Source organism: Limulus polyphemus, unplaced genomic scaffold (assembly GCF_000517525.1).
Source record: "Limulus polyphemus unplaced genomic scaffold, Limulus_polyphemus-2.1.2 Scaffold1296, whole genome shotgun sequence".
In the NCBI taxonomy this organism is placed as follows: domain Eukaryota; kingdom Metazoa; phylum Arthropoda; class Merostomata; order Xiphosura; family Limulidae; genus Limulus; species Limulus polyphemus.
In genome coordinates, this window is record NW_013666906.1 from 263,121 (window position 1) to 284,040 (window position 20,920).

Consider the following 20,920-nt stretch of genomic DNA (forward strand, 5'->3'; position numbering starts at 1 on the left):
AACTGACCATTGAGGAAGCTTGTAGTCTTCAATGTGGCGTAGAGTTGGGGTTAACGTCAGGCTGCTTGTCTGCTGTCGGAAACATTAGCTTTAACAATTTTTAAAATTAAGTTTTTGTAACAATAGTTCACTCATCGTTACTTTAATATTAATTATAAGAGAGGTCGTAAACTTCTGATTTTTCGATAAAATGACGGAAAGAGAAGACAATGTGTATGAAGCTAAGTTAGCCGAACAAGCAGAACGTTATGATGGTGAGTGTGAGTAGGACTAGATCTAGTAGAACTGAAGAGTGAGTAATTTTAACGTTTAACTATAGTAATGTACTTAGTTATTCTGGATTCAAAGTAACGGTAGGCTTAGCAGTTACTTTACGTTTATTTAATCTTGACTTTAGCCTCAGAGTTAACATTGGATAAGTTATCTTACATCATAATAGTTTAGACCTAAACAGTTTAATTAGCTACAATAATTCGTTGTTATAAAAAAGTTATAAAACTTAAACGGTAAAATATTAGCTTCATTATTTAAAGTAATTAAACTTAAAGTTCTGTAGTTGTAACTTGTATTAGTATAATTTGTCTCCCCTAGTCCTACAAATACAATACTCACTATTATTGGCATTAAGCATGAAAAAAAAAAAAAAGATGATGCATGAACATTATCAGTCCCCTTAACAATTTTCTAATTATTCTTTTTTCAAGAGAAAATAATTTCAGGTATCTCAACCTGTCCTAGTAATAGTTGTATGACAACCTTTTCATCCCAGGTAACATCCTAATAGTAATACTAATATCCCTCCTCTGAGTCCTTTATAACAATTTTATGTCTTTCCTAAGGTAAGACATCAAAGACTGAACATACCTCAATACTATTAATTACAAGCTACCACATTATTTGTAGATTGCTGTGAACCAACAATTAAAACATAACTTAAGTGGGCTTGTTTAATTAAGTTATTGACTGACAAATACTTGTTTAATATATAAATAGTTTCTGAATTAATTTTATTATTTTAGAACATGTTTCTTGTAAAATAGAATTGTTAAAAAATGAAATGCATGACAAGTATCTTGTTTAAAAAGAATACCCTTCATTTCTTGAAATTATATCAGTTGTGTGTTGATACTGAGTGCAAGCTGAAGCATATCATTGATGTATGCATTTGACAACTTTTCCATTTTTATTGTAATTGGGAAAAAAAACCCATCATTTCTTTTTTTTTTTTCTCATTTCATATAGTTATAGAGCCCAAATAGCTATGTTTATATCTTGGACTTGTAAATATGTAGAGGCTTTATATACCTGTAAACTTAACAAATGTACTACAACTAAAAAGATATTGTATTTCACCATACACATGGATACAGGCTTTAGATTTAAAGAAAAAGGTTAAAGCTATTTTGGATTTTAAGATTTATCCTCAAATTCAGCTTATAATTGTTTTTAAACCAATATTTCATTTAAGTAATTCTTTTAAATTTAAAAAATATTTGGAAAATGCAATGTTCTTTTATCCCAGATGTAACCATGGCTACATGGGCTCTATAGTTCATCATAATTTTGTTAAAATGTTGTATATTTATAAAAAAGTTTTCTTCATTATACATTCAAGCTGTCTTCAGAGTTATGGGTTATACAGTTTGAAGATGGCTTGAATGGGTAATGTATGTTTCAGCAAACTTTTGTCAATGAAAGGTAATATAATTTTGGAAATGCAGTATTTAAAATTTAAAAAGAACTGTTTAAGAGGCCTACATAAGCACATTTCTGGCAGAAGTTCAGTTACCAGGTATTTAGATATTTACCAAACATGCAATATTTAACCTCAAGAAAAATAAAACTAACATCAGTTTATTATAAAATTACAGCCATATCTTTCCAATTTACATTGGATGTGTTTGTGAATCCTAGATGAGACGTTTTCACACATTAATGTGTTATCTAATGAACACAATAAAACTTCACTTTTTTTTTTCTTTTCATGAAAACCTCTTTTAAAGAAAACCTACAACTTTGAATTTGATTATGAGAAACTCATTGTAGGATAATCAAGTTTGGAGATGGCTTGAGTTGGTAATGGGGGAATTTTATTAGAAGTACAATGCTTGAAAAGATCAAAATGGATTATTGAGTACGTCATGTTAATGATCAGAAAAATTTTGTGATAGAAACAGTGATGTTGTATTGAGTAAATAATTTTTTAAGATAAAGAAATTTCCATGCATTTCAGAGGGGAAAAGTAGCTCTGTGTACTTGTAGCTTTCAAATTTTATGGATTAATAAAAAAACAAAAAACTGTTAATTCAAAGATAAAACTGTGTGCATACTTGCTTATGGATGCTGGATGATCACCATTCTCTGGATTTGTGAATTGATGAAATTGTTTTTTTATCCCTGGAGATGTATTCATGTTAACCTATTCACTCAGGACCTGCTACAGGAAGATTTCAATCTAATGTTTCTTATTTACTGGAAAATTTTTGGATTTACCCATAGTAAGTAGCACTACCCATGTCACTGGTCATTCATTCAAACACAAGAGAGGTCATAACCTCAAGATATACTCTGGCCTACCAATTGAGGAAGTGGTGGTTACATTCTTGTACAAGTTGCAGCATTATAGCCATACCACACATGGACAGAACAAGTGTGACCTCAACAGAATGACAAAGGAACAAAGACAGCTAGAACAAAATCAGATTAATTACCTGCTTGACTGTGATATACAAAAACTGTACAGACCTGGAATACACAACATTCTTAAAAGTTCTACATCAAAATAAGAAGGTAGAAAATGCCACACGGTATCTTTCAGACATAGAAGGTACTAGAATAATAATAAACTTGAGAAAATGTGCTACCAATATACTAACACTTTAGGTGACATATAGTATTAACAATTGTTGAACCGTATATAAGTGTATTCCCATCTGTTGAAGAAGATTAAAGAGGCATATCTTTGTATTTTTAATATATCAATATGGGCTGTAATTTTAAAAAATGAAGAAAGGATAAAATGACTGACTTTGCAATCTGTCATATCCCTCTCCCCAAATTAAAAACAAAAAGGTTTTATGTTTATGTGGAATTATTCTTTTGTTACACCAGTCACACTATTTTGTTTTAATTGCTGTTAATGATGTTTTAGTAATTTTAGTAAAGTTGATAAGGATGTGTCTGAAATTAGTGACACAGTGATTGTTTTGTAAGTATAATGATTGCATTGATAACTTATAATTGAAAATATTGAATGTTTGTATTTGTTTTTTAACTTTTAACAGAAAATCATAATCATCATGCCATATTAATGTTTATGCAAATAGGTTTAACTGATATTTTTCTTGATAAGTTTTCAAGTAAGCTGTTACTGTGAAGCATTTAATAAAAATGCTAAAAAAACTATTATAATGAAACCAGCAACAGGTTAGAAATTAAATTTATTTGTAAAATAATTACATATTTATTTGTCTTGTTCATTTAAAAATCTTTATATCATGTGCAATTAACTTTTAAAAATTAGTCATAAGAAAGGGCATAATTTTTAGATATATGCTGTACCCATTTTCTCTACTAATGCTACAGACTGTTTTACTGTAGAAAGTTATCTAGCCAGGGATCCATAAGCTTGTACTACAATTCAAACTGCAATATAAATATCCAGAAGTTGTGATTTGATTTTTTTTTTCAATGTACATTATTATGTTAAAAAATGCAATTATTAAAGTTTTAATAATTTCTTTAGTATTGGAATTGTTGATAGACTTTGAAAATGACAAACATTTCAAATATTCAGAAACAGATAAACTTCATAAGTATCCTTGACGATTGTTTCAGAATGGAGAATGGAAGTGTTGACATTTCTCACTTGAAATATGAAACTCTTGTATTGTTAACAAATGGGCAAATGTTATTGTTACTTATTTTTTTTCTACCAAACATTGTCATAATTTTTACTGTTGGTAGACAGAAATTGATAAGTGATAGGCAACTGAAACTGGTTTAAAACAAAAACTGCAGTATTAAGGAGATGAGCTTAAATTATTGAACAATTTATTTCCAGATTTTGTTATACTATATCTGGTAGTTCTTTTTCTATTTATGCAAAAAGATACATGATTGATGAAAATACAAGAGAAAGTGTAAAAGTTTGTTGTAAATTCAATTGTTTAGCCAGCATACTTTCTTGTAAATGTTTAGTAAAACATTTACGTTGTCAACTCCCTCGTCGTAACATAGTTTTTAATCACTAAACCATTTCAGATTATTTTATATCTGAGCTTCAAAAAAAGTTTTAACAATAATAGTTAAAACAAACATTTTTTAAAGTAAAAATATATTGACAATAAACAGGGATTGCGCTGTTTTTTGGTGTATTTATACTAAAGTATCAACTAACAAAATTGTTAGAAGTTTAAACAATACCCGTTAAGATCATCGGGTTTTAATTAAAGAATTGTTAGTCATAGTATATCTGTTTTTTTTATTAATTTTAAAATAAACAACTTTCCAAAAAATAGAATGATTAACATAGTTTGAAAGCTCTTGAGCAACAGAATAGGTAATATTCAGTAAAATGACAGTGTTTTAATAATTATTGTTTTTAGTGAAATATCTCTTCTTTAAATGTGATTTATTTTTATAACATTCTTGTGCCAGAATGTACCTTAAGTGCTATTATCAGGTAAGAATCTTGAAATCTAATGTAGACTGACTGAGAAGTGTCTTGAAGTAAAGAATGTTGGATAAAAGCAAAAGCATTTTAAATTTCCACAATATATGGTTGAATTAATGCTTTTTTCATTAGAAATGGTTGAGGCTATGAAGAAGGTTGCATCCTTGGATATTGAACTGACTGTGGAAGAAAGGAACCTACTTTCTGTAGCTTACAAGAATGTCATAGGTGCAAGGAGAGCTTCGTGGAGGATAATCAGCAGTATTGAACAGAAGGAAGAGAATAAAGGCAATGAAGGAAAGCTAGAAATGATTCGGCAATATCGAGTTAAGGTATTGTGCTCCCAGTTTCCCGATTTATTCTCGGATTACACTTACGTTAAGCCCAATAATAAGGTTTTCCAGTATTTTCATGCTTCTCACACCTTTTCAGAAAATCTTCTCAAGTACAATATTACATCATATCAGAAGTAAATATGTTTGAGTTGGATGGTTGATATGTAGGAAATTAACAAAATATTCCAAACACATTCAATACTAAGTTCTGTTCTTGTTTTCACACTATAAAATGTGTACTCAGCATCTGCCAAGATCATCTTTTTAAAATTGATCATCATGATGGGATCTAACCTGCTGTAAAAGTACTTTCGAGGCTTGACATTAATGCTGAACTGATAACCTAGAACAAGTAACAAGTGCATTTACACTAGTTATTGATATAACTATCTGTGAGTGATTAATGGAATCTACTTATTGATTAATCATTTTTTAAAATAAATAAAGTGACAGTGATCTCCGAGTGATTGTTCAAGTTGTTTCATTTGCTTAGTGTTTCGGCTTTGTCTTTGTTAGGAGCATACGTTTTCTGTAATGAACTCAAATTAAAACCATTGTGTTCTAAGAATGAAACCACACACAACAGTATTTCATGCATGTGATCATTCCTATTATTACAAAGCCCGTGGCACCTATATAAACAATATGATATTAATGTTGTTATTATATAAAGAAATAACATTTTGTATAACAAAATAAAAGTCTAAATGGGGAAGTTTAATAAAATCAGACAAACTGAGTAAGTAATTTTTAAGCTATTATCTACATCAGTGTTTTCCAAACCATGTACCATGGAATTTTTGCAATTATTAATTAATTTTGAATAGAAACTAATAAAAAACCCTTTAACCCTAGCATTTTTGAAAGGTGGATCTTTCTTCTTCTTCAGGGGCAAGAGTTCTTGAACCTACGTGTTTTTCTAACATCATGAATAATTAATTTTTCTTTAGTAATGGAAATTAATTATCATTTTAATACATTTTTAAAATTTAATTTATTTTCTCCTGTAATGTACAGTATAACAGTAATTTCTGCCCGTCTTAGTCAAGGGGGTGCCACTAGGTCTGCCATACAGATTTGTTTGGGAAGCTCTGATTTACATATTCAAAAAAGAAATAGAATGTTTAGATGATAGGCTCAACCAAAAAAAAATGGTTTTACTAAATTGTGTATAATATGAATATCATCATAGAACTGGCTCTTCTGCTCATATTATGACATTTCATAGAGTAAAATTCAAAATGTAATTAAACAACTTTATTATCAATGTATGTCAGTAAAATTAGCATCAGAGTATAGTCTTTAATTCAGATTTTTGTATTATCTAAGTTCTAAATTATCAATTTCAAGAAAAAATATTTCAAAAATTCTCAGTCTTCTTTTCTTGGTATCACATGACACATCTGCATTCTGAATTCTCCTTTATTTATTATATAAGTTCAATATTATAGGAACTACCTGTCAGAATTATCCCAGACATGATGTATATTCCAAGGTCCAATGTATGTGTTGTTAACTTCTCCTTGTAGTGAGAAACAAATCTCTGTCCATCTATACTCAACTTTCAAGGCAGTTTTCAAAACCATGCTGTTAGTTGATGTACATGTTTATAACCAAAAAAAATTAACTTATTTAAACATCAAGTCTTTAATGGTCCTGTTAAAATTGGTGTAGGTTAGAGGATTTTATTAAGTATGTTTTATTCAAGTTGATACTCACTCATAGCATTTAACAGATTTTTTTTCTTTAAGTAGGTTAATTAGAAAACCAGCTAAATTATAGTTGTTATTGGACATTCTATTTTAGTGATTTATGTGTTATTTATGTTTTTCAGTCCATATTTGAAAGGTAAATTAATCTTTGTTACCAAAGGCTTCGAGACAAAAATAATTAGGCTTAAGTAGCTACGAGTACATGAACCCAAAACTAAAAGTGCATGTACATAAGTGTATAAACATCTGCTATTGTGATGTGTCATTCTTCAGGTATAAAAAAAAAAAGGAACTTTGTACAAGCCAGGCAATAAAACTACAAAGTTAGAATAAAATACTTGTGAAAAGGTAAATTGAAATTCTGAAAATAATGGACTTGAAGATATTATAACAAATAATTCATTCAAAGAAGAATGAAAAAAAAAAGACAGTTAATTTTACTTCATAATTTTCAAAGTTTTGTATCACCAAACATTGATTTAGCTGCAGTTAATGTTGGGGTAGAGAAAATAACAGATAAAATATAAATTTTTACATTAAAAAAACGTTTGGTATTTATTTATGAGGCTATAGAGGTTAAGCAAACGAAATATTAAAATAAAATGTAAAAAAAAGTATTTTTGTTCTTGGCATAAAAATTGCCTTTTAATCAGCTTGACTCAGTGATGGCTTCTGAAATTCACAGAAAAATTTTTGCTATAAATAATTTATCAAATAATCTGATTTTTTGTACACAGCAGACTTGTAATGTTTATTAAAAGCTTGCCAAATTTCATGAAATACATTATTTTTCAAGGATGCTTGGTGAAACCTAACTTCACAAACTAAAGTAAATGCCATACTCAACAAATAAAACCCTCATAATTGTGGATACTAAATTTTATGGTCCTTGAAAGAAGCATAAGCCCAATTTTCCTGTAAGGTATGTTGTGTCAGAGTGTGGATCACCAGCAGAAGGTTTGTCATGGTTGATGAAGAATATCTGAATCTGTACTATATTCTTGTTATAAAAAATATTTAAGTATTTTCTAAAGTTAAAACATTAGAAAGCTAATACAAGCCCGGCTCTTCTGTACGTCATGACTTCTTATAGAGTTAAATTCAAAATATTTTAAACAACTTTATCAATGTATATTAATAAACTCTGCATTAAAATGTAGTTTAAAATTCAAATTGTAATATTATGCAAGTTTTAATTTCTTAATATCAAAAAGAACTATTTTAATAAATTCTCAATCTTCACTTCTCTGTAACAAGTGACACTTCCTCTCTTCAAATTGTTCATTTCAGACTTTCTTTCTACCCCTTTATGATTTTCTGAGTTTGGCAAAAAAACTACACACAGTGCAGGTATTGGTAATCTGTAATGTAAACTTATAATCTCCAAGTTTCTTGCTTTACTGAGATGTAAGCAAGAAAGTCAAATCCACACACCTTGCTCCTCCTGTGACATTGTGTCTTTCATAATAGTCAGTAATTCTCTCTCTGACATTGGATATTGGATCATTTATAAAGAAGGGAAAGAGAAGATTTCACTTTACAACTGTTTACAAGGTTAGCTCATTTCAGATGAGTTTTGAAATATTTGACCACGGTTTCATTGTTTGCTGTTGAGAAGATCGGATAACAGCTAACAGAATTTTTTAACCAACTTATAGCTTGGTCAGAAAACTATTTAAATTGTACTAGTTTGTGCATAATAATATTTTGTTTTCTTAATTGCATACGTGAAAAGAATAAACATTTTATTCAACCCTATCCTTACAAAAAAAACATTGCATTATGGTTCTCTAGTCTTCTCGAGAGCAACAACAAAAAAACTGATATTAGTACTAAATTTCTGGTTTTATTTTTTATTTATTGTCATAAAATTAACTATTATGTAAAAGTTAGAAACTTGTTAGGTTAGATAAGAAGAAAATAAAATGTTTCTGCAAGGTGCTGACCTTGATGCTAAGTTTGTGCTGGATGATTTATTGCTCTGTTATGCCAGTTAGACATAGTTACATGGTTCAAAGAGCATTAAACAAAATTAAATGAAAACAGATATAAACTGTTACAAGCCTGATGCTGTTTAGGATTAGTAATTGTAATTTTCACTTATAGTATGCAGGCATTCTAAAAAGAAAAAAAATTATAATTTAAATTTATTTAATATTTTTCAGCTTTTTGTTTTATAGTACATAGCTGATTTTAGTACTGTTAGTGTGATGTAGTGAAAATAAAATATAACGTGTTTCTGAAAGACTATTCACTTAGGAGGCTCTAGAGGTTATACAAAAGAAATATGAGAACTGTAAGATGAAAAATGTATTTTTATTCTTAACATGAAAATCACCTTGCGCTCAGACTAGTCAAATTCTGAATTAGAATCACACAGTAAATTTGCAGACAAATTTTGAGAAAAAATTGTGTTTTTTTTGTATGTAATATACTTATAATACTTACTAAAAGCTTATCAAATTTCATGAAAAGATACATAATAAATTTAGAATTATAGTAAGAATTAATTCTTTAATATAGAGTTGGTCTAATGGACCAACTCTGTGCTTGTAGGGATAATTCAGTCATACGTGCCACTGGTAAAATCTCAATTTTTTGTCTGATATATATATAATTTAGATAAATTTTGTTCCTTTGTGCTTCAAATTTTATGAAACAATCTTGCATCATGGATGTGAGGATAGTTTGTTATAACCAAATTTTATCCTGTATGGAGTTTGGAGATTCAATATTTAAACATGCTTCCTCAGGTCAAAGTTCAATGTTCAAAAAAGAATTGTAGGTCAATAAACTTTAGCTCTGGGAGAGACTATTGAATAAAATAAATCCTGGGAAAATTGTGAATATTTCATCTTTGCAATATCATTGTTTAAAAAATGCATACCGATTGTTTCTCATTATATTTTTGGTTGACATTGATTGTTAAAATTTGAGAAATTGTAATATTTAAGGTATGCTGTTTTCTCTTCATTTATTTAGTTACAAACATTCATTACCATGAATTGTAGCAGCGTGACATTTATGACATTCTTGGACCAGCATATTTGTGGCACAAGCTTTACCATCTTTCCACTATGTTGACATTGAAGTTAAACATTTTTTTTTTAATCCATTCCTATAAAATGGTCAGGTGATGTATCTAGATAAATATGTGATTTATTGTCTCAGTTAATAGTTGTTTTAATTTATATAAAAGTTTAAGATTGAAAATGACATAGTGATGTAACATACAAATGTGGTTGAATAGAAATGCTAGTGTTTGAAACTAAGCTTTATGGCTTTTTTTTTTCAATTTTCAGGTAGAAAATGAACTTCGTGACATTTGTCAGGATATATTGGATGTCCTTGACAAACACCTTATCCCTGCTGCTAACTCTGGAGAATCCAAAGTGTTTTATTACAAAATGTAAGTCAGTTTTCGTGGTTCTTGTCGACACTCAAAGTAATATAAATGCATCACTGATAAATATATGAATGCAAACTAAATGTCAGAATTTTTTCTTTCCTTTTTTGTAAAATTATACAGATGTTTAATATGTTATATTAGAATAATTTTGGAGCCTCACAGCCTCTTTACAATCCATATCATTACATCCAGTCATGTCCTATATGATTCTTATGAGAATTGACAATAGTACTGCAGCATAATTTATATTGCAAAAGGCTCTATCGTAAGTTGTCAGGTATAAAGCACACACCATCTTCCTACCATGTTCCATAAGCCATCTTATATACATGGATATCAGTTTCCCAACACCTATTTCAATATTCTGATTGCACAGACATCAATTGGCAATGCATTCAGCAACTTGACAGGTATGTCTTCATATGCATTAGCATGAATAGCCATTTCATTTTCCAGCTGTTTGAGGTATGCAGAGTTTGAATAGATATGTTGTGGTATCAACTTCGTACATGTGAGTTGTCACTTTTCCAGATGGTGGTCCTTCTTGTTTATGTTGCATACTGTTGCCTGGGCTATTTGAATGGCTTTTGCCATTGACCTTCATGCTTGTGGATTTTTGCCTGTTACAAGTGCCTTACATTAATACCATGGTTGAGGTGTGACTTGTTGCAAGTCTCTGTCTGAATGTTCCTGTGGTTGCAAGTTGATCCATATTTTTTTAATTCCTTGTCTTGTAAGTTCTTAATTCCCATACTGAGCATATCTTTATGACCTGAGTGTATAAAGATTTTTCAGTAAGGACTGTTGTATGTCATTCCCAAAAGTGTGGTATCACACTAAATACGAAACACCAGACATGTAGTTATGATATGTGCCATTCCACCACAATTTTATATTAGCTGTGCTTATCACATGATCGGCTCTTTCCATATTCAAAATCATTTTAATATAACACTCGATACTCTTTTAAGATATATTATAATATTTCTCAATGAATTTTATATTATTCTTTAGCTAATTGGAAGATAGGTTTTTTACTTAGTAACCAGGTGGAAAATTATATTAGTAATATATACAAAAATAATTTAAAGTTCATAAATATCACAGGTTTTTCACTGTTTTGAAAGTCTCTTTGAATATATATATGTAATTCATATTTTCAGGAAACTTTCATTGAAATTTTAACAAGATAATGTTTAGTAGGCCTAGTTACGACAACAGTAGCATTAAATTTTGTTTTTGTTTTTTTTTAGTAAATAAAATAAAAAGCTTAACGTACAGGTATTTCTCTTTCTAGAGGGTTTCTAGCTGGTAATTGTTAATAAAGCAGCCATTTTTGCCAGCTTTTCTGAAGTGGCAAGCCATTTTATAGCATTTGGTGCCTTATTTTTTACCCTGGTTATTACAAAAACAGTAAATTTATATTCAGGGGGATGTCAAGTTTTATAGTAGAAAGGGCATTCTTCCTAAGGGTTGAGGTGTTCCTTTTAGAAGGGGATCAGAATCATATAACTCAAGGTCTTTGTTTCTGGAGTGAACTGAAAATATCCCATACAATTGTTTATTTTTTGTGCTAGTGTTTAAACAGTGCTCTGCATTAGCTTTTGAAATACTAGCCTATTTGGGCTGGTGATTATAGTAGGTCAGTAAACCAGGACTAGCCATATAGAACTTTGTTTTTTGTTAATAGAACAATATGTACACAAAACATGAAGGTTTTTCTTGTTACTTCATTTTTACTTTCAAAAATTAATTTGCAAATATAGTTAAACTCAAGACTGTTATTGTTTCATTGGTAATTATTAAAAAGTAAGCTAGAACAAATTTGTAGTTGCTAAAAAACACAATATTCAACCCTTGTTACAAGTTTCAACTCTTGTGTGTGAGCTAATAGGGGTTATAATTCTTGGCTAACATGCAAAGGTGCTTTATCTATATTATGTCCAATCAACACATTTCAGATGTGTCACTTACCCACCTGAATATCAGATTTCAAGTTAAAGTACAAAATAGTAGTTCCAACTCTAATTCAACAATTTTTAACTAAAAAGTATTTAGCATTTTGTAAAGTTTAATTGTGCAGCTCTGAGCAGTCACTTATACAAACACACTTATAAATTTTTTAATTGAACTTATTTTCACATCCCTAAGAATGTAATCATCCATATTTCTCACATGATTTTTCTTCTCTTTCTTCTGTTTTATTAGTATATTCTCTTTTATTATCTCTCAACTCTGATCTTAACAACTACTAACAAAACTCAACTTCGAAATAGCTACATGTAAAGTTTGAATGCCATTTGATAGGGCAGATAATACACTACTTACATCATTGAATAGTGAATGAAGGGGTGTGAGAAGTAATTTGTTATTGTGGGAAAGTGACGTGAACTAGTTCCTACAAGGAAAGAGAACATAATCTACTGTGAAGTTCAGAAAACTTGGGAACAAACCACAGATCTACGGATTTTTTTATATTAATTTGTTATTGTGGGAAAGTGACGTGAACTAGTTCCTACAAGGAAAGAGAACATAATCTACTGTGAAGTTCAGAAAACTTGGGAACAAACCACAGATCTAGGGATTTTTTTTTATATTAATTTTTTATTGATATAAAGTTTTCATGTTAAGCTACAGAAAGTTTCTTCTAGACAGGACATCAGGTAAGCTTAGTTAAGTTTAGTAAGTGCAGTAGGTGACAACTGAATATTCTATTGATTCAAATCCCCATCTATTCACTAGTAAGGTTGACAACTGAATATTCTATTGATTCAGATCCCCATCTATTCACTAGTAAGGTTGACAACTGAATATTCTATTGATTCAAATCCCCATCTATTCACTAGTAAGGTTGACAACTGAATATTCTATTGATTCAAAGCCCCATCTATTCACTAGTAAGGTTGACAACTGAATATTCTATTGATTCAAAGCCCCATCTATTCACTAGTAAGGTTTTCAACTAAATATTCTATTGATTCAAATCCCCATCTATTCACTAGTAAGGTTGACAACTGAATATTCTATTGATTCAAATCCCCATCTATTCACTAGTAAGGTTGTCATATAAATTTAACTCACAGTTGAACAGCTTTTTCTTTATTGAAAATAAATGACAAAAAAAATGTTTACCTAGCCTGATCTTATGGTATTTTGAGTAAATGTTTATCAGTTTATGCTGTGTTTTTTTATGATTTATAGCTAGAACTGATGACTTACTGCAATTAGCAAAATAAATGTTATTAAAATTGAGTAGTGGAAATTAACTGGATATTTAAAATAGACTATTGTAATGAATATTTCAAAAATTGAAGAAAAAAGGAAGTATTTTTAAAGTTTTTTTTGAAAAAAATCTTTCACGGCAACAACCAAGGCAAATTATATGAATTTTTTTAAAACCATAACTAAATATTATTTAATAAATTTGTTCTAAGCTTTGTGTAATATAAGTATTTCCATTGTGAGAAGGAACCCTCACCCCCCTCCAAGTCTAACGATGGTTAAAAGCTAAAGGTGTAATTGTAGTTAACATGTGTTTTAAAAAATGCTATGTATAATAATCACAATGATAAATAAAAACAAATTTTTTAGAGTCTTGGCAGGCAGAAAACAAAATCACATATTCAAGTTCTAAATTAACTATTTTCACTTAGATGGGTGAGGCCTTAACCTGATCATATATTCTAAAACAAATTATTTTGCACTATGTATTTTTTTTTCCAGATTTTTCAGCCACAATTATAGCCATAAAACCATTAATATGTTCAAAACAGAAATATGTCCAAAGTCAGTTTGGCTACATATGGTACTACAGTTCTAGTGTCTTCGGAACAACAGAATGAGCAAAGTCAATCTGCAAAGAAATAAAATAAGTTTCTGATTGGCTCTTCAGTTACTTCCTCTTCTGCTTTCAGAAGTAATTTGAACATGCTGAATTTCAGAAATTAATATCAACATTTTGCCATGAAAAAAGGAAAAAATCAAATCTGTGAATATATCAAAATGTTAAAAGTAAAACAGATATTTAATCTTAGATAACTCTTCCTTGAAACCATAAATGTAATGACAGAATCACAGTAAAAAAATTAGTTTTAAATTAGAGATGTTATGGCAAACCTTTGTTTGAAAAACAGACGATGAATGAAGTTACAATAGTTTAAAATTCACATAAAGGTATTAGAGAAAAATTAAATAATTAAATTAATTAAATATACTGTGTTGCTAACTTTACTATCACTAGCCCAAGGACAAGTAAAATATGCATTTGGACACTAGTCTGATAGGGCTACTGGCTCGTATAACTTATTTTTTCTGTTTTTCTCTAAGTATGTTTTTTTGTAAGTATAATCTCGAGGTTCAGTGTTTTTTGTACTCCATTACTCACTTTATTGTTGGTTGCTAAAATCAATTTAAATTGGTAAAAACTAGTACGATTACCACATTTCTAATTTTGGGCAGTATTTTTTAATCAATGGGTTCATAACTAAATTTAACTTCCAGTGTTTTATATATTCTTACTCTTGTCATCTCCATGTAGTAGTGACATGGGGCTGAGTAATCAAATCAGTTGATATAATTGATTAATCAATTAATTAAAGTAGTGTTTCTGATTATTCTAACTATCGATGTCTCGTGAGAATAAGAGAAGTTAATTGTAATTGGTTAATGATCCCAACATGCAAGTTTCACTAGTGAGAATAAGAGAAGTTAATTGTAATTGGTTAATGATCCCAACATGCAAGTTTCACTAATTGTCCAGTTCTAGAGTGAATTAACTAATTCTTTCTGAGTTAGTTGAGTCCAAATTTGAGGGTATCCTTTCCATGATCTAAAAACAAATTTAAGTATGAATTCTGGTGGTCTTTTGATAATCGGTTTATCATGTTGTTTATTTCCAATTTATCATTCAGTTTGCTAATGTAATTTCTGGTCTGATTCATTACTAAAATAAAAAAAAATTAAGTTTGATTATTTTTTAATAATTTTGAATGTATAACTGTGACATTTATAACTGTGGATAAATTTTGTATGTAATCTAAAGAAATTTAAGCTTGAATTTTTTTTATTACACAGGTTTAAAATGTTGATCCTAAAATATTGATTTAACTACACTGTAATGATCAAGTTCTTTATATTTTGGGGTAACTTTGTATTACCTAATAAACACTGAAGCTTTCGACATGAAATAGTCTGATTGCATTATTGTATCTCGAGCATATGGAAGTTTTAGTTTTAACTTACGTAACGCTTTCATTTCTCAACTATTCAGACATGTTAAACTTGCTTAATCATTTGTTTTTGTTTGTCTTATAATCGTTTGAATAACTTGTTTAATCTCTATTTTAATTGTCAGTTTATTTTTAGAGTTTTATGCAGAGGTTTTTGTCAAACTGGGTAATATTTTTTTTCCCATACCTAGGAAAGGAGATTATCACCGTTACCTGGCTGAATTTGCTACCGGAAACGACAGAAAAGAAGCTGCTGAGAACAGTCTCGTTGCTTACAAGGCAGCCAGCGACATTGCTCTGACAGAACTTCCACCAACTCATCCGATCCGGCTGGGTCTGGCTCTTAACTTCTCGGTGTTTTATTACGAGATCCTTAATTCTCCTGACAGGGCATGTCATTTGGCTAAGGCAGCATTTGATGAGGCTATAGCTGAACTGGACACACTAAGTGAGGAGAGCTACAAAGATTCCACCTTAATTATGCAGCTTTTACGCGATAATTTGACTCTTTGGACATCCGACATGCAAAATGATGGTAAGTTAGGTTTTTCGTTTTTAAATATAATGCTGAAACTAAAATGTTGCATTTAAAAAAGCTTAAACTTTTTATAGAAATTATTAAGGTGAAATTACTCAATTAAAATACAGTGGAAATTATTACAGTTTAAAAAAGAAAAAAAATAGTGACTGTTGACAAAAAGATCTCATCTGTATTAATAGTAGGCAAATATACAGTATGGTGGAAAGTAATATAAAGGTTATCGAACAACAATTAATGTTTATGGATATATATTTCAACACTTTCATTCAATCAAACATTTGTTTGTGATAGAAATGCATTCATTTAGGCTATAGGTTGTAAGTCCTAGTTGGATACGTAATGATCAAAATTATTCCTAGAATGATCACAAAAAGTAAATATAGTATATAGTCATGTTTATGGGTTTTGGATAACCATTTCTGGTAATGTTGTTCTTATTTTATTTTTCAAAACCAAATTCAGAATAAAAGTACAGGTTTTGCAATGATTAGGTCATTGGTGTATGTTTAACATGATATTGGTTAGTCTGTGTTATTACATATGTTTAGCCAAGTATTTGTTTGTAAATAAAAATGCAACATTTGTCTACCATCAAGCTACAAATTCCATGTCCTGAAGATCTCTTTTTCATGATATTGTAGTCTGAAGTAATCATCTTTCGAAGTTTGTTACCAATTATAGCCAGATTACAGGTTAAAGTAATATTAATAATATGGAGTTATAAGCAAAAATATCAGTGCATGTCATATGCATGGGTGAAAGTGTTCCATCTGTAAACAAGTTCATTAAAATGGGTTTTTCCAGGCATGATTTAAATCTGATGTGATTTAAACACATTTTTTGCTCTAAGCCTCTGACCATTTATATTTGTACAAGGAAAAGTGTCATAAATGGTTAATTCATTGGTATGTTTTTATATGTGCAACTGAGGTTTTAACAAGTTAATTGGGTTAACGAGTGAAAGGTTTGAATATTAACATATAAAAAATTTAACCATCTTTGTATAATTGTTAGGCTGGTCTACCGGGTAATATGACAAGTATTAACTGATGTTTGAATTTTTTTTTCCAACAAAGTCAAGTTAAAGTTAGGTTCTGAAAGTTGTCTAAGATGAGAAGATTATTAAGAATTTTATTAAGTTTTACCTTTTTTTTAATGGTGAAATTTGTTTTTAAATCATAATTATTTCAAGTTCTAGAAAGATGACAAACGTGTTGGTAAGGTTTCTCACCACTTAAACATCAGACTTTGATACAGGCAGTCTTCAGAAAGTAAGACCTGTGTGTTATTTATAAGCTACATTTTTGTTTGGTTTAGATACATTATACTGCACTCACCACTAATAACCCAAAATACTTCACATGTTTGGATAATGTGGCAGACTGTTACAGTAAATTATCTATTGTTATTCAGCTGATTAAGTGCTTATTTATTTGTTAAATAAATAACCAGTTACTCTTTTTACTGATATTTCATCTCTTGTGTTTCAGAAGGTGAAAATGAACAACAACAACAAAAGAAAGAAGAGGATGTTCAAGATGTTGAGGAACAGGATGTGTCTTAAGTCATGCTCCAAAATGTATCTAGATTTGTTGAAAAATTACTCATTAACCTTGTATGAAATAGTAGATTTGTATTCTTTTTGGTTCTTTTAGTTATGTACATGCATGAGCTGATCTTGTGAATAACCTGTAGAACAGGTATTGTTCTATGTTGTTTGTCATTTCGACATATTTTGATCCCTCTGTGTAATACTTGTGTGTGTGTTAACCCTCAGTCTGACATCTGTAAAACACACTAAGCATGTTAACTAAATCAAAATATAATTATCTGTGCTTGTTTCTTTTTTTATTCTTATTAAACATGCACCATTTTCACTCTGTTCCCAAAAGAAGTAACATCGGAAGTTATTGTACATCTGGCTTCTCCAAAAAAAAAAGGTTGTTTTTGTGAAATTAAACTGTAATATTGGAGACAAAAAAATGCTTATCTTATATTTCTGGGTTTTGATATTTAATAAATTCCAAAATTGTTTAAAAGTGCCTTGATTTTTTGTAAATGGTTTTATTTCTAACACTCCTAACAGAGTTTGTTTTTGTGTTTTTTTTTTTTCATGTGTGGTGATTTGCAACTCAAATGATGAATTATTGCTCTAACAAAGAAAAATCGTCACTAGTATTTAGTTTTGTAAACGTATTTTTTTTAACAGTTTTAGGCTTTTGAAAGTATATGTGGTGTTCATTTACATTAGTTGTTTTCAGGTGGCTGTATGGTTAAAGTGACTAACGTCACAGTCACGTACGTTTCTTTTCTAAGCAGGAAATCTGTGTTGTTTAGCATTTGGTTTATGAAACAAGAATTTCCAGAAACAGTTTAGTTTAAGTAGGTTTTTAAATCAGTATGCTGCCCTGACTTTTTACACAGCTGGAAACGTAGATATAAGACACTTTCTGTAGTTTATATTTAAAAATTACTTGTAAGAGGTGAAATAATATAAGGTTAAGATGGAAATACTTTGGAAGGAAGGAAAATATTACAGGGCATTTTTGTAATACACAAGTAAATTATTCAAGGTAAGGAATTGTGCAAGACTTTATTTTTTAAATTAGCATCTTTTGTGTGACACTTAACCAAACAGAAAAAATACCTCAATTTTCAACACTGCTGTTTGTGTAAGTATTTGATGAAGTGGTTTAAGGGTAGTATTCAACCAGTAATTTGTATTAAGTAGAAGTATGAATTACAAAAACAAGTGACACAAGTAATGTTAATGAACTTCTTACTGGGTTTACAAAGTATGATAATATTTTTTTCTTATTCAGCCTGCATATGTACTTATTGTATATAGCTGAACAAAATAAGAAAACTGTGTTCTGCTGATGTATTTATCACACATTTTCTGTTGCTTATGATACAGAAATAAGGTCTTCTATATCGATAAGGTGTTGATGTGAAGTTATAAGAATACCGATTAGGACATTTTTGACAGTTTGTGGTACAATTTAAAGTCATATTTTTTGGAAGCTTATCACTTTGGATCATTCAAAATATTTTTTTTTTCTTAATACTATTTACTCTAGTAATAGCTGATTTTTTACCTTTATTAAAATGAATAATAAAAGTTTAAAATATTCACTCTCAATAACATAATTATTTAGTTTTTCTGTTGCTTAAAAAGAATATAAATAGTGTGATATTTTGAAAAGAATCCCTAATATATATAATATGGAAGATGATGATATCCACAAAAATTTAAATCCATTAGAAAATTATATTTAAAAAGTGGACCTGATAGTTATGGTACATATAAAAAAAAAAAAGTTTTAGTTGTCTATTGGATATTATTTGTTTCAGTTATGTTGGTTTGATTTTTGAAAATAGGAATATATGTTAGTAGAATATGACAAATCTTTGAGTGCCCAAATACACTAAAAACAATCTCAATATCGAGTTTTTGAGTATATTGACAAATTAACATCTTATAATGGTTGTGCTGGATTTGTTTGGAATACCCAATTCATGGATGTTTATTAAAGTTGAATTGGGGGGGGGGGGTAACAACAACATTTTTTTCACGATTTGTTTAAGCAACAGTTGATTCATAAATCTGCATTGGTTGTATCTGTGGTTCATAAGCCTTCTCTGGTAGTACCTGTGGTTCACAAGTCCCCCCCTCGTAAAGTACCTGTGGTTCATAAGATATATGCTGAGGAGCAACATTTTGGCATAGTTGTACTTGCACATTACTAAAGACACAGTTGTTTCTTGGTCAGTGCTAGCAAGGCAGACTCTTAACTAATAGCAAACTGTATAATTTGAAATATTTTTAGTAAAGCATGGTTGTATCTGAAATTTTGTATCAAATTTTACCACTAAACTTTTTTTGTCAATATGAAAGTGATCGTAGTATTGTATAAGAAATACTGATTAACTTCTCATGTTTCTTTTCCTGAATTGCAATAGTAACAACAAAAATGTTTAAAATCACCACTTAATCTCATCCACAGTTTGATGACCAAAGTATTTCAAAAATTCCCTTTTTTTTTTTGTTGTTGTTGTTGTTCATGATGCACTATTTTATTGTGAAAACAAAAATCATTGTATTGAAATTTTAGTTTACCAAGTGTTTGTTTCTTAAGCGTCAATACACTTATTTTGTATTTTTGATCTTCGTTATGGTGGCTAAAGTCTGTTAAGCTTATGTTATGAAAATATTGACTTCAGTATTAAAAGGAGTTAAATATAATGAATGTATATTAAACATACGTTTAGATACATTCCAAAATCATCTTATTACTTTGATGTAATATTCTCACTTCATTATATATAGATTTAAATTCACCAGTCCCAAAGTTAATAGAAGTCTGTGTTATAATTCAGAATTGTGTGTTATAAGCAATACTTTGTACTTAAAAAATATAACATTTAAAACACCTTTAAAGTGTAAAATTGGGAAAGATATGATTAAAAGAGGAGTAGATGTAATTTGGCTCTAGGATATTTTGGAAAACTACCCATGATACACCACAAGCTTCACTTTTTTGTATTGGCATCATTTTACTTTGTAAATGCCTAATTTTTGTGTGTATTTTACCAAAGTCAGTAAAGCTGGATTATAAGCATAATGAAATTATTCAACAAAATCACCGTTATTAATAAATTCTACTTCTTTGTTTTCTGTTTGGGGAGATGGAGTCGTGGTGTGTTCGTATAATATTCATTCGTTGGTGTTGTATTATATAACTGAACCTGTTTTGGAGCACAACTTTTGAGCAATTACATTGTTTATTTCCTAACAGAATTTGTCGAATTTCTGACTATAAAACTTGTGTGTATTGTTTGTCTTTGTAAATGCATCTTTTGTGTGTGGAATTTCTACCAGTTCTTACTAGAAACGTGCCGCGTGAATTCATTATTCCAGCTCAACCAGGAGGAAATATGTAGATGGTCACATCCACTTCACTGGTATTCAGTAATCATTCTTACTTACTGGCACAATCTAGCTTGTAAAGTTTCTTGC

The 20,920-nt window shown here is 29.6% G+C and overlaps 1 protein-coding gene across 1 annotated transcript; it reads left to right on the forward strand.

Annotated features, from left to right (window-relative positions):
• On the forward strand, nucleotides 1-20,696 carry LOC106462999 (14-3-3 protein epsilon-like). Its single transcript, XM_013922965.2, has 5 exons — nucleotides 1-254; nucleotides 4,808-5,007; nucleotides 10,025-10,131; nucleotides 15,551-15,894; nucleotides 17,391-20,696. Exons 1-5 carry the CDS (start codon nucleotides 191-193, stop codon nucleotides 17,462-17,464), a joined length of 789 nt encoding a protein of 262 aa, XP_013778419.1. The 5' UTR covers nucleotides 1-190; the 3' UTR covers nucleotides 17,465-20,696.
• The last annotated feature ends 224 nt before the right edge of the window (nucleotides 20,697-20,920 follow it).